This window comes from Streptopelia decaocto, assembly GCF_964273445.1.
Source record: "Streptopelia decaocto genome assembly, chromosome: 1".
Lineage (NCBI taxonomy): Eukaryota > Metazoa > Chordata > Aves > Columbiformes > Columbidae > Streptopelia > Streptopelia decaocto.
Window position 1 is genome coordinate 147,407,929 of NC_138663.1, and position 14,260 is coordinate 147,422,188.

The 14,260-nt window shown below is 41.1% G+C and overlaps 1 protein-coding gene across 1 annotated transcript in view; it reads left to right on the forward strand.

Moving 5' to 3' along the window:
- The window catches only part of LOC309451144 (pinopsin-like), an 87,976-nt gene that overhangs the window by 57,022 nt on the left and 16,694 nt on the right, over window positions 1-14,260 (forward strand). Inside the window, exon 4 of the mRNA XM_082074628.1 lies at window positions 7,472-7,705. Within this exon, the coding sequence (XP_081930754.1) occupies window positions 7,472-7,705 (234 nt within the window). The remainder of the gene's footprint in view (window positions 1-7,471; window positions 7,706-14,260) is intronic.

The window sequence follows — 14,260 nt, forward strand, 5'->3', positions numbered from 1 at the left end:
TTCCCATTATTGTCTATCTTAAATAACAATCAAAGTATTTCATCTATCTTAGTATTAATCCATAAAGTATCAGTTCTGGGGTAGTCCACACTGAAAAACAGATTCCTCCAAGCTTCCATTTCCTACAGCTTTTTAGGACTTTTAATGCTTCAGGGTTTTTTGGCTTTTTTTTCCTCATTTTTGCTTGAGGACAGGATCCATAGATATGGGAGAGAAGAAAGCTCATCATAACTGATATTTGAGTCACTGCTTAGTCTGAGACTCTCCTGAGTTTGGTAGAGGATTATTCATACCATTAAATGGAGATAATTTCTAAATTTCTTTTGTTAGAAACATAACAGAGAAGGCTGTCTTACTTGACTGGTTCATGAAGGAAGAAGAGTAATCTTTCTCCAGCTTTCCTCTACTGCAGCTTTTGCATTAAAAAGTCTAGCTTCCTTCTGTTCATTTCAAGAAATTGTAGTAGACTAAATTTTCAAAGACACTTAAAGGGGTTGACAACAAACACTGCTGCTCATAAATAGCCTTCTCTTTACTGTGCAGTTCTGAAGCAGTGAAGAAAACATGGTTATTTGAGTGTAAAATATACAAAGACAGATCCAGGAATAATGCATCAGGCACTACAAAAAAGGCAGTTTGCACCTTGTTTCAATATTGTTTGTTTAGAGTGGCTGGGTAAAGGACAATTACAGCATCTACTACTTAGACGCACAGAGTATAATAATTGCTCTTGTTTTCCATCTTAATAAATAGTTGGAAAAAGAAAAATTGACTTGAAGGAGAGAATGCACAAATGGCCCCCGAATTTTTAAGATGCTGTGATGTACATGTCCCCTACTTGAAGCGATTCTGGATGCTGGGCTCTTACTGTATAGTCCCTCCATGTGGTGGTTAGATGGACAGGATGCCATATATTCTTTATAACCATTCAAAATGTTACACAACTGAAAATGACCGGGAGCTTTTATAATATGAAGGAAATGTTTTATGAGAGAAAGCACATAACTACATTAAGCGAGGAGGAGAGACTAGGGTAAGTGCAAAAAAGAAAACTCAGGAATTCCTTAAAACAATCAGGTTAGATCTTCATCATTGAAGCTTTTCCTTCTTAATAGCTAAGTTTAGCCTAACTCTCTTGTCTTATATATATATTAAAACCCAACCAACCAACCAACCAACCAAAACAAAACAAAACAAACAACAACAAAAACCACAACAAAACAAAAAACTGGCTTGCCCATGGATGAAGGGAGTATGCACAGATGTACATGTTGATGCCTTACAAGGGTGACCTGGACATGTACCTGTGGCACAGTGGGCCTGCAGAAGCACTGCCTCTATGTACACCCATCTCTCAAGACTTTCCTGGCACCCGCGCTGCCTTCTGAGCAGGTGAAGTGCCACCAGTACTCCCTTGGTTCCACAGCTCGGGGCCAGCTAAATCCAGAGGGAGATGAGCAGGGACTGCAGTAGGTCAACCTGCTGGCTCTGGAGCACAAAGATGGGGCGGGCTGGCCCGACAGGCAGGGCACTGCCCAGGGCTTTTCTCCATATGGAGCCAATGTGGTGTCCAAGAAAAATGGTGAGAGCGGTAAACCCCTCACTGGAGTGCTGCTGCCCTGCTTTTTTTCTGGGCTGAAAAACTCCAGCATTGAGCTTGAAAAAAGCCCATGGGCTCAGCTGTGGTTGCCATTTGGTTGGTCCCTCCAGCAGCAGGCTGATTGGAGTGGTTGGCTTGGCAGTGGTGAAGCCTGGACTGACCCCTGTATTCCTAAATTTGGTAATCAGAACCTGTTACCCTAAAATCATTTCATATGGCCCTTAGCCATTATTCTTTCCCATACCATTGTACAACAGTTCATGTGTTTGGAAGATACTGGTTAAGCCTTCTGCAAGGAAAAGAACGGACTCATTCTCTTTTCTGTGTCAAGTCAGTCAAGCTTCCTCAAAGTGGTGTCTTTTCCCCAGAACCCTGTTGTGACAGACATACAATTTCCTATACCCAGTCAGAGGTTATTCTCTGAGGTTCCTGGCAGAGTACCTGCCACAGCAGATATTTGGAGTCCTTTTCTTGAACTGTCAACCTGACAAACTCTACAATTAGAGCAAAAGCTGTTTGCATTCCTTTTTACTAACCCCCTCCATTTCCTACTGCAAACTCTCCTTTTCAGTGGTTTATGACCCATCCAGAATTTGACCAGTGCTCCTGAAATTCTCCATGCTCTGCCCAGAGCTCCCCAGTTTCTCCTTTTCCAATGCATGAAATAGCGCTGCAGTCCATCACTTGATGAGTGATGTATCTGCTACCTCCTGTCAGCTGGGAGGGGATGAAGCTTTTTAGGTCAACCAAGCAATGTGTCACGCTAGCCCCTTTTAAGGACATTTCCACTGCTGCCATCCTCTTCACTGAACACCCTTGTGGCTTCTCCCATGCTCTGTGGCCTGTTGTATCTACTATATCTGCTCAGCACACTGCCATAGTCATCTAACTGGTGGTGTCTATCTTGCATGTCAGATTGAGTGGAAAAGGAGGGTGAAACGGAGTAGTGTGTATGTATGTGAGATGCAGCTCAGAGCAAACCCAGACGAGAGCTAATTGTGCCAGTCTTGTGCTCAGTGCCTGAGATAAAACAGCTTGCCTGTCACTGCCTCAGGCTGAGTTCTGAAAAAAAACCCACCACTTGTGATACTTCCCAGGATAAAACTAGGGGAAACACACCATTTTCTTATTAAAAAAATCAACACCCTCCACCTCCGGCCCCCTGCTTTTCTTCAAATATAGTGCCATTTAGACTACCAAATCTGGCAGGATTTGGTCTTTGTCCCAGAGAAAACAGCTAAGATTAGAGCAAAGCCATCTGTTTTCTAGTGATCCTAAACAAATACTGTTTGATCCCTATGGACCAGTATTTCTTGTGTTACTTTAAATATGTGGTTTAGATCTTCCATGCATTTTAAATGTATATTACATATACTTTATATCTTCACAGTTAGATTGAGCTTTACAAACCCAGCTATTCTTGAACATTATTTGAATCTATTTCTTATCATCAACATCCAATGCTCTTCTATCAGTTGGCTGTCCAGACATTAGGCATTTTTGGGAGGCATTTACATTTGACAACTGCAAATACATTGTAGTCGTCATGTTAAATTGTCCAGCAATTTAAAAATAAGAAATAGAATAATTATAATTTTAAATTGCCAACTGCTTTTTCACCTACAAAACTGTATTTTTTCAGTAGGTTACGTCAACTTAAGCTATATTTTGCTGGAGGTCTTCCAGCACCAGTAAACAGGAACCTTTAAAGATAGCACCACATAAAGGTAGGCTGTGAAGCTGTAAAGACAATGAAACCAAGAGTGTGTAGATAAATATAGTACATGCTTTCAAAACCAAAACACTGGGGGAACTTCCTACAGAATAGTCCAATACTTCTTTAAATTCTCTGGCATTTCTTGCATTGTTAACGTATCCCAGCCAGTACCAAGGTGATACCACAACCACCCTGAGACTCTGCCACATGTCTTCACCAGTATTGAAGCAGGTGTGTTTGGGCTGAAGTGTCTTGGAAAGACAAAAAGGGCCTAGCAAACATGATCACACAGCTCAGCCCTGTTTCCTAAGATGTGGCACCAGGCTGGGGGAAGGACAGTCACACAATAGCTCGGCAGCATGCTCAGAGGCATCAAGCAGTATGAATCTTCTCCCAACCCTTCAGTTGTGCAAGCCAAACTCCAGCATCTCATGTTCTGCAATTTACTGGCAGCCAGAACACCAAGAAAAACTGAGATCCATGACAGTGAGAAAGCAAATGGGTTATTTAAGCATAAAACATAATTAACAGCTACAGAAACTCTGGAGATGAACTAAAAATCAAGAGAAGCATCAAGTACATTTGGGGTTCATTGCAAGGGATGCCTAGAGGTAATTTGTCCTTTGGATTCATCTTGCCATCCTTTTGCCCTCTGGAATGCTAGGACATTCAGGTCTTCTGGGATCTAGAACCATTAAGGAAGGACATACTTTACGACTCTTCCTCACTTCTGTTTCATTGCTTGCATTTCTTACTGCAGTTCTGTACTTTCAACCTCCTCCCTGCAACAGTGGGAATAGAAATGTACTCCTGGGAAAAAAAATAATTACTTGCAAAACAAAACCTAAAGTACTAATTTTCTCATTCCTAGGATCTGGAGTGTAAGTAAATCACATTAGAGAATTATAATATGAGGCACATAAAAATCAAAACAATTTGCTACATTGGTGTAAACATGGAAGTGAAAGACTCCATGAGCATGACAGCTAACTAAGTTTTCTTTCCAATAAGTTTGTCTCATAACAAATGAGTTTTTAAACTCAATTATAGAAGACTGAAGTGGAAGGTCACCCTTAATAGATACTGGGGACACATTAAGAATGTACTGTTTCAGGAACAGCTGTGATCAGAGCTTGCTTTTTAATTATCAGAGGAAGAAGATGAGAGGAAAAAAATACAAATAAAATCAAACCAGAACCTAAACTAAAATGGATTATCTAGTGTCTAATTTGAGTTCATTTCACATTGCCTTTTTCTTCTTAATGGGGACATTATTAAGATCCTTCTATTCTGGTGACATGTGAAGAACTCATTGTCAAAGACCTCTGTCCATCTAATAATTTTCAAAACCTCAATCAAATTTACAAGGAAGATATTGGGACCAGCAGACAAACAGATTTCTTAGTGTATTGACACAAACACAGTGACAATACAGGCTTCCTAACAAAACATGCTAAATGGGTAAAAATAGAAGAATGCATACTAAAATCAAACCCATAGTCTTCAATTTTACACAGCTTTCCTTCCCGTACTTAAGATACATATTTCATCAGTGCAGCGGGTAAAGTCTTGCAAACTGTTCAAGACAGAGATATTATCTACAAATGGGGAAAATGTGCTGAATGATGCCTCTGCCTCTAGTGAAGATCTTTAGCTGTGGATGCCATGGCTAGCTGATGCTTTGCATTCCTCAGTTAATATTAAACTTGTAACATAGCTGCAGCTAATGAGGGATCCTGGATTCTTCAGCCAGAGAAAATTCCCATTAGTCATGAAAAATTTAGTTCAAATAAGAAATACAGGATTGGACCGTTATCTATTATTAATCTTTTTTTTCAAGCTAAAGTAATTATGAGATAAACAAGTTCTGTTATTGAAAAAAATAATAGTCCTCAGTGTTTTCAGAAATGATGAATTTTATTTTGAAACTGTCTTTTTGCAGAAAGTCACTAAAAGATTAGACAGGAAAAATACTTTGTATTTTTTGGCAGACTAAGTTTGTGTGTGTTTTATTTACTTTCAATGGGAACATTTCTGCTGAAGCTCCAGATAGAAGCAACTACTTTAGAAGGCTAAATTAGCTAAAAACCATCAGTGTCACCATATTATTCTGCCCTCCATATGTACTTACACAGTTACTATATAGGTTTTTAACACACAGTGTGATACATGAACACATACATTATGCAAAAGCACCCACACCACAAAGAGGTAGGTAAAGCTCTGACTATTTCCACCACATTAGCTTGTGCAAGTTGTGCACCAGGCAACAGGAGATTATATTTGTTTGCAGTGGCTTACAGCTTTAACTGTGTTCTATTCATTTACCGAGTTGTGCACATCATGGTTCTCCCTCAAATAATTTGCATCATTTATTTATTTATTTTTTTTTTTAATGTTAGGTAAATTTTGGATGCATTACATTTCAGGGAGCTGCCTTTTTCCTTGTTTATGTTTGTAGCTTTACAAGTGCTTAGTTCCCTTGGGTACAGTTTACTCTCAGGTACCACATTTGGGAGGCAAACAGACCTTAAAGTGGATATAAATTACATTTGTCTGAATACAAGGCTCAATCGATATAGTTTAAACATTTGACTACTTCCTGAAATCCTGCTGGCATATCTGGGGTTGCTAAACACACACTGGGGGGAAGTTGAGGAATTAACAACGACCTTGGGAGACAAGTGTGCTGAGGCTCCATCTAGAGTCAGTAGAGAGAGACTGGCTCCAAAATTAAGCTCCTTGAAGACTTCGCTTTCTTTGTTGACTGCAAAGATACTTAGGGAGACCAGCTTTGATATTCTGACATAAATGTTTCTGGATGTTTCCTCAGAACTTTTCCACAATCCCTATAAAATGAGGTTAAGCACCCAAACCTGATCTATACCCCACCCAATCTCATGCTGACTTCTTTGGGCTTGGGATCAAAATTAATGGCCACCTCACAGAACTACTGCATGGGCAGCTTGCTTTTAAATAATGCTGCATACATATGCTCCAAATGTGCGGTCTGTGTAGGGAATTAAGCTTTTTCCTCACATTTATTACAAATGTGCTCAGCAGCATGAGCACGCTGGGAAAGCATTCAGTAGCTGTCTGCAGAAAAATGCATTCACACCAATGCTTAAAAATAAAAATTGGCTGTTATTTTAATGTTTAACCTCCATCTTAGAGCTCTAGACTCCAAAAGGGCAGGATGCTTCAGTCCAGAACAGTTCAAAGGAGCACATTTTGAAGCACGGACTATAAATACTTCCACAGCGGAGCTGGGTTTGCCCGCTGACTCTAACTACTGGTAAGTTCATGAGAGCAAGATGGGCTGCTGTACCATTACTTTGAAACTGATCATCTAATTCTGTGCTTCCTGTTTAACCAGTTCTACTTCATTTCCCCCTAAAAACAATACAATAGTTGAACTATGTCAGTATTTAGCATGCTTTTTTAGAAGCACAAAAAACTGGTTTTGATGATTATCAGGAGTGAGGCCCTTTTATCAAAATGTTAAATTACCTGGAAGAAATAGTCTAGAAAGGATGAATCCTACTACTTAAAACTTCATAAAGTGTTGTTTGCAAGTCTTCATCAGTGTCCCACGTCAGGTGCAAACATTGCCAACACCACACTAGACCATCTGAGGCTTTATCTAGCCAGGCCTTGAAAACATCCAAGGGCAGAGGTAATAAGCACAGTCCTAGAGTTGCTCTGCTGTTTCCACACCCCCAACAGAAAATGCTTCTGTTGGTTCACTTCTGCCTCATAGTGCTTCTCTATCTCAACCAAGTCCTGTGCACTGGAACACCCTGAGTGAAAATATTGTGCAATTGTACAAAATGCTATATTTGAAAAGTGACTGGAGATGACCTACCAGATATTAAGGACTAGATGTTACCTTTGTCACCTTTCTGCTTTTTCTTCAACATCCACTAGAACTGTGGTTTATGCTGACATGCAGCACGATGTCTATAGGGCTTCCCCTAGTGCCTGGTGGAGACAGCGAAAGTCTTCACATTGCATTCGCTCACTTTTGGGTTTGCATTTGTTTTGCTTCTGGAACTACAATGTTGATTATCATTGCTGATCCAAGACTGGATTGATAAAGCAATCAATCCAGCAGCTCAGCCTCTTAAATTCTGTCTTTTTTCACTTTCTCCTAGGTTGGAAAAATCCACAAGAATGCTGCCCGCAAAAGAGAATACCGCGTACTATTCATGGTGATCACTACAGTTGTCTGTTATCTCGTGTGTTGGATTCCCTATGGAGTTATAGCACTACTTGCAACATTTGGTAAACCAGGTGTGGTGACTCCAGTTGCAAGCACCATACCTTCCATCCTAGCAAAAAGCAGCACTGTTTGCAACCCCATTATCTACATACTCATGAATAAGCAGGTAAGACATATATTATTTTTAAACTGTGTTTTCTTCAGGTCTGTCAGGCATTCTTGGTTGCTGTGACTGCCAGTCCTATAGACACGTCTTTATGAGAAGGACATTCAAGGCTCATCCAAATGACAGTAGAGGAGTTTTGAGGTGGAGGTGTTTGCAATCAACATGGTATCGCTAGATAGGAAGAACAGATAAATGCTTGCTTACTGAAATTGCTTGTGTTCTTCGGAGGGCACACTGGGTGTTAACTTGTATGCTTCAGAGTTGGTTGCCAAAGGTATTTGCACCTATTTACAAGAAGAATACCCAAACATTCTGGAGAGGGGGTAGGGGGAGAGAATAGAAGGACATGAAGAGGAAGGAGTTTTATGACCTTGAAAACAGTATGAAGGAGGAAATAATTCGCAAATACCATTTTCATGACAGATCCTCTTGAAAACAAATTGTCATTGCATTTATAGTTTCTGTGGACTTCTTCATAGTTCCGGTCAATTTTCCAGTTCAGCTACATGCCAAAATAGATAATGAATTTTGTCTCATGAGGACCAAGGCTAATTCTAACTCTTCTAAAATGCCTAGATCCATTTCAAGTTCCTGTAAAAGGCATTTTCAGTACACAAAAGTGAACTTCATAATGGGTCTGTGTTGAGAACTCTGACTATAAGGTTTGATAATGGCAGATATGGAAGTTTTAAGTGGTTTACAGTAAAAAATTTGTAAAGTATGCATAGTTTATGAAAACGCCTTGTCTTTTTATTACATTACATGTCATAAACTGGTTGTTCTCAATTTCTTTTCTTCGTTATGTTCATTACACTACTATAAAGCAAATAAACCCCCTTTATCTTTTCTTGTTCAGTGTATGCTGGAGCCTATCCTTAGTATTAATCAACAGCAGCATTCCTTTGCTATGGAGCCCAGACAAAAGTTGAACGTAACAGCCAAATACATTCTAATTTTGCCACAGGCTGAGGTCATTCTTGGACTGGTTCATCTAACCTAAAGTTCTTAAACAAGGAATGAATCTACTCCTGGAGTCTGAGGGAAAAGTCTCAAGCAAGCTGTGAAACCTCCCTGAAATCAGAAGGAAAAAGTACTCTTACCTCCCCCAAGACCAGGACTTCATTTTCAAACTCTATTCTGAGCTGACGTGGAAAAAGATAGAGAGCTCTATTTGAAAAGTGTTAATGCTGAAGTGAAAGAGTAACTTTTCCTCCTTCTCTTTACCATTTACAGTTCTTATGGAAACTTCTCAACAGCAGCCTCTGTCTTGCTTCTTCATTCTCTGAGCACTTTGACTGAGGTTCTTGACTTCCACAAGATCATCTGACCATGCTGTGATCACTCGAGCAAGCTATAACGGTGATCTCAAGTACATTTTGACATTGTCTTTACACAGGTGGCACATCCCAAATAGGAAGAGTGTGGAAGCTGGGGGAAAGGTATAGGTCCTAAAATACATTAGCTCAATACAGAGCCTTGGCTGCCTGCATATGTCTTGAGAGCAGAAATCACATGCACAGTTACCTTTGTTGACAACCTGGCATCCACAAATACAGACACAATTAAGGCTGTTTTTATATTCTCAAAGTGCTCCAAGCAGTTTTTGAGAACCATGTATTCTGCAGCATCAAAGGCTTATGAGCCAGTCATGCTGCTGTGCAGAGGCAAAAGCAAAGGCTCACTGTTGAGAAAAAGTTGATTAGCAAGAATAAAACCAGGGTGCTTGCACATCATAGGAATGTAGCTAGCTGTCTAAAATCACTCCTCCCTTGCAGTGGCTGTCTCTTTCAGCTATAAAGAAAATTCTTCTGAATGCTTGTGTCTCAATGAGGGGTTTACTTTTGATCCACTTTATCATGTCTTATAAGGAAGGATCAGTGTAGGATGATGTGTCTACAAGAGGAAGATTCTCTTAGGACAGTTTTGAGGCAAGGCAGGCAGCTTCTTAGCAACAGGAACTGAAAAGGCTTTTTTGCACCAATTCAGGAGTACCAGGGCAGGGAATTGGAAACAGTTTCTTAAATGTGCTTCCTTCATCTCGAGTTATATGCAAGACCAATGTATTAGATTTCTCTCTTTGAAAACTGAGAATGTTTCATTTATTTCCTACTGCCTACTGTTCCACAGCTGCCACCATTTAACAAAAAAAATGCAAGGAGGCAAAGTTGAATCAGTCTTGGAGGGTGGATCGTTAGTTGTCAGCTGGTAGTCGTTCCATGGGTTGGCTTTTTTCCATAGTTAACTTTCTTATTGTTGCAGAAATCAAGACAAAAATCACTCCTGAAAAGAAGCTCGGTCAAATTTGGGATAAATACTTTTCACTGTAATAAAACCAAAATAATAGCTAGGGCCTAGCATTAATCCACAGCTCTCATCTACTGTGCCACTGTGTATTAGCAGTAGAAAAAAACAAACCAAATCAACAAACAAAAACACCCCCCCCCAAAAAAAAAAAAAAGAAAAAACCAAAACAAAACCAAAAAAACCCCAACTTTTGTCTTACACTGAAGAATAAGTCTCACTCAAAAAGGGTGAAATACACCCTTCCATCCGTTCCCCTTCCTTTCAGAACAAGAACAATAGTAACACCCTCATCTGATGCATCACCAGCGTTCACAGCACCTCAGCTGCTCTATAGTTGTTCTAATTCTTTTTTGTAAATTTAACAACTCATGAAAAGCTGTCTGCTTCCCAACACTCAGCTTTTCTGGGTTTTGTGCTTAGTTGAGAACTGTCACAGGAGGCTGGTGCCTCCCAGCACAGAAAATATCTGTCCTGCATTTTTCACAGTCCTGTCTTTTCCAGTGCAATATGCCACAATAGGCTACTTCCTCCTGTATTTTAAAAATACACTAAGAATACATGGTTTAATTGTTAGTTCTCTGTGCAAAAGCTAAGCTTTTTGCTTTGGGAGATGCCCTGAATATTGCAAAAAGACATTTGTTGACTGCAGTTGTGGTGTTAGCTTCCAGCTATCATAAATCAATGTGGAATATCATAGAACCATCAGCATCTGAGTCAGCCTTAAAACTCATCCTGCAGAGTACACCTTTAAATTAACTCTCAAGGAAGCCCTGAGTCACTTTCATGGTCCAACAACCCCAGAGAAAAAGTTTTGTCTTTATTGTCGCCTTCTGCACTGACATGGGGTAATAAAATGCTGGGGAAAATGGTGAATTTCTTTGCAGTTGCAGGGACTCTCTCAGGCAGGACAGCATGGAGCACCACCACTCTCCTCCTTCCTCCACTCTCCTCCAGGAGCAGAGAAATGCACTGTTTAAGCTGGACCCTTGCTGGGTTGGTAACATCATGCCAGGCAGATGAAGTTTCATTGATGAAGCTGTAAAGCACTAAACTGCCTGAGACTTAAGCAATGTTCAGGGGGAGGCTGAAGGAGACAATAGAGAAGGATACTCCATTTTCCCTGTTCTCTCACTCATCACTATGGATGGCTTTTCTGCCACTTGGCAACATGCTACCATCAGGTGCTGGAGCAAGCTGGGCAAGGTCAGCATGCTTAGGATTCCAGTGCATCTGTCCTTTTTTTGGTCTACAGTTAATGTAGTTATGTAGAGTTTCAGTTTCATCTTCTTTTACCTCTCTTAGTGTCTTTTATTCTCATCACAGCTTCTTGTCAAGTTCACATGGTCTCTCTTCAAACCCATGCAGCCACCCCTAACAGGTTTTTAATGACAGCTTCAATTATAATACCTTCCTTTCACTGTAGTGGTGCTAACGGAAACCTGCTTTTTCACAAATGATATGCAAGCAGATATTAAGCATTCACGTGAGAGATGTGGAGCTTGCTCATAGCCACGAACTTGTTGTTGCGGAGACGATCGCTGGTATCCTACTTGGCAGCTCATGACCTTGACAGCTGTACTCTTTGCTGGGTAAAGAACTGGCTGGATGGCTGGGTCCAAAGAGTTGTGGTGAACCGAGCCAAATCCACTTGGCAGCCAGTCACGAGTTGTGTTCCCTAGGAATCAGGAGTGCACCCTTAGGAAGTTTGCAGATGTCACCAAGTTCGGCGGGAGTTTTGATCAGCTGGAGGGTAGGAAGGCTCTACAGAGGGATCTGGACCCATTGGATCATTGGACTGAGGTCAGTTGTAGGAGGTTTAACAAGGCCAAGTGCCGGGTCCTGCACTTGGGTCACAACAACCCCAGGCAGCGCTACAGGCTCGGGGAAGAATGGCTGGAAAACTGCCTGGGGGAAAGGGACATGGCGGTGTTGATTGACAGGTGGCTGAACATGAGCCAGCAGTGTGCCCCAGTGGCCAAGAAGGAAGACAGCATCCTGGCTTGTATCAGGAATAGTGTGGCCAGCAGGACTAGAGAAGTGATTGTGTCACTGTACTCAGTCTTGGTGAGCCTGTACCTTGAATCCTGTGTTCAGTTTTGGGCCCCTCATCATAAGAAGCACATTGAGGTACTAGAGAGAATGCGGAGAAGGGTGACAAAGCTGGTGAGAGGCCTGGAGCACAAGTCTGATAAGGAGCAGCTGAGGGAACTGAGGCTGTTTAGCCTGGAGAAAAGGAGGCTGAGAGGAGACCTTATCACTATCTACCACCACCTGAAGGGAGGTTGTAGCATGGAGGGTGTTGGATATTAGGAAAAATTTCTTCCTGGAAAGGGTTGTCAGGCATTGGAACAGGCTGCCCAGGGAAATGGTTGAGTTGCTATCCCTGTAGGTGTTTAAAATGTGTGTAGACAAGGTTCTTAGTGATGTGGTTTAGGGCTAAAGTTAGGATAGGTTATGGCTGGACTCGATGATTCTGAGGGTCTCTTCCAACCAAAATGATTCTACGATTCTATGTTGCTTTCATGTGTTTCATAGAAAGGCACAGGGACCCCAACATGAAAGAGCTTTCTGGTTGTTGTAACTGTACTTGATGTTCTCATTGCACTGACAACCAAGTGTCATTAGCTGGATAACATAATGATGTGGCAAATTTTGAGGTTAATCATATGTATCAGAAGCTAATTTTTTATTGATACAGAAGTCATGATATGAATAATAAGTCCTTGAGAGGGTATGGTTATGGATGAGACATGGTGCTATTGCATGAATCTGCATGTGCCAGTTCACATAACTTCAAGTTAGCACTCTGAGAAAACAGGAATTTGCTGCATTCCTACTGACAGCCAAATTTAGGTCAAATTAAACCTGTATCACTCAAAGATGTACAGAACCAATTACTTGGAAGCCATTGATTGGATTATAAGTCACAACCTTTGTTGATATAAAATAGCCTTGCTCCACTGCAGCTCATAGGCTTCCAACTAGTTACTTCCATACATTTAGTCACTCAGGTAGTGCATTTAAGTCTCCCTGGACTACTGAAACTCAGACTAGCATATCTAATACTGCATATTACAATAAGGAAAAAGGCCCACCTAATCTCTGTGATCACCAATGTGCTATTTTTGGTGTCAGAAAGTGCCTCTAAGCAAAAGTAAGGGTGGGAGAGTGTGAGGAAAGAGATGTATTAGATGCGAGTGCAGGTTCCTGATTAGCAGTTTGATTTCTACTCTGTCTTCTTGTATTGAAATCATCACATTTATAGAAATAGAGGCTGAACCTGTCATCTTCCCCAAGGATTTGGAAGAGTGATGCTGAAAAGAATATACACACTTATTTGAAAATAATTAATACTGTGAGCTTTCTGAATGAAGAAACTAAGCCAGCTGCAGAGACTTCTGTGTTTGTTTTTGGTGGTTGTTGTTTTTCTTCTGTACAATTAAATTCCAATAATAATAATGCACTTAAGAGTCTTCCCCAATGAGACCTGGACCCAGCATGTAAAACTGTGCTCCTCATGAGTGAGCAATTCCTCATTCACACAGCCCTGTTGCTGCAGTGGGGCCGCTCACACACTGAATTGTCTTCAGGTTTATCTTCATTGTTCATGCACACAAGTTAAAACAACCACCTGGGCTCAAGCTGAGAGCCTCCACGGGGAGTCTGCGAAGAGGCAGGGGAACAGGGTTGGAGTCTGATGTGCAACAGGGAAGAGTTAACCCAGCAGAGATGAGGAGTTTCCCCAGCAGGTTAGAACTGTGAGCAAAAGCAAAGACATTCTTATATTATTTTACATTAGGATGAACGATAGCACAACATCCAGAGAACTGGTGCTGGCTCAGATCCCAAGTCAGACACCTCCCAGCAGCGCTCTGGCTGTGGTGGTCCCTGGGAAGCTCTACCACCACCACCACAACCCCTTACCAAATGGGTCACTACCCACCCAGCCCCATCTTTCAGGGCCTTCATGTAGCTCCCCTGCTACCAGACAAGGAACAAAGAATCTGCCTTTCTTTAATGATAATCTCTCTGCGTCTTACATAAACAGTTTTCTAGCAACCCTTTTCAGTCCTTCCTGATCTTACCTTGCACACAGAACACAGACAAATGCATACACACTTTTGGAAACAGAACTACACATTATACTCATAAAAAGACAGTAATAACAATAGCTTCAACACTTCCCAACTGGCTGTAAAACAGATGTATTTTCATAGTCAGTTTTCATGTGGTGGTGTGCAGTTTTCAGTA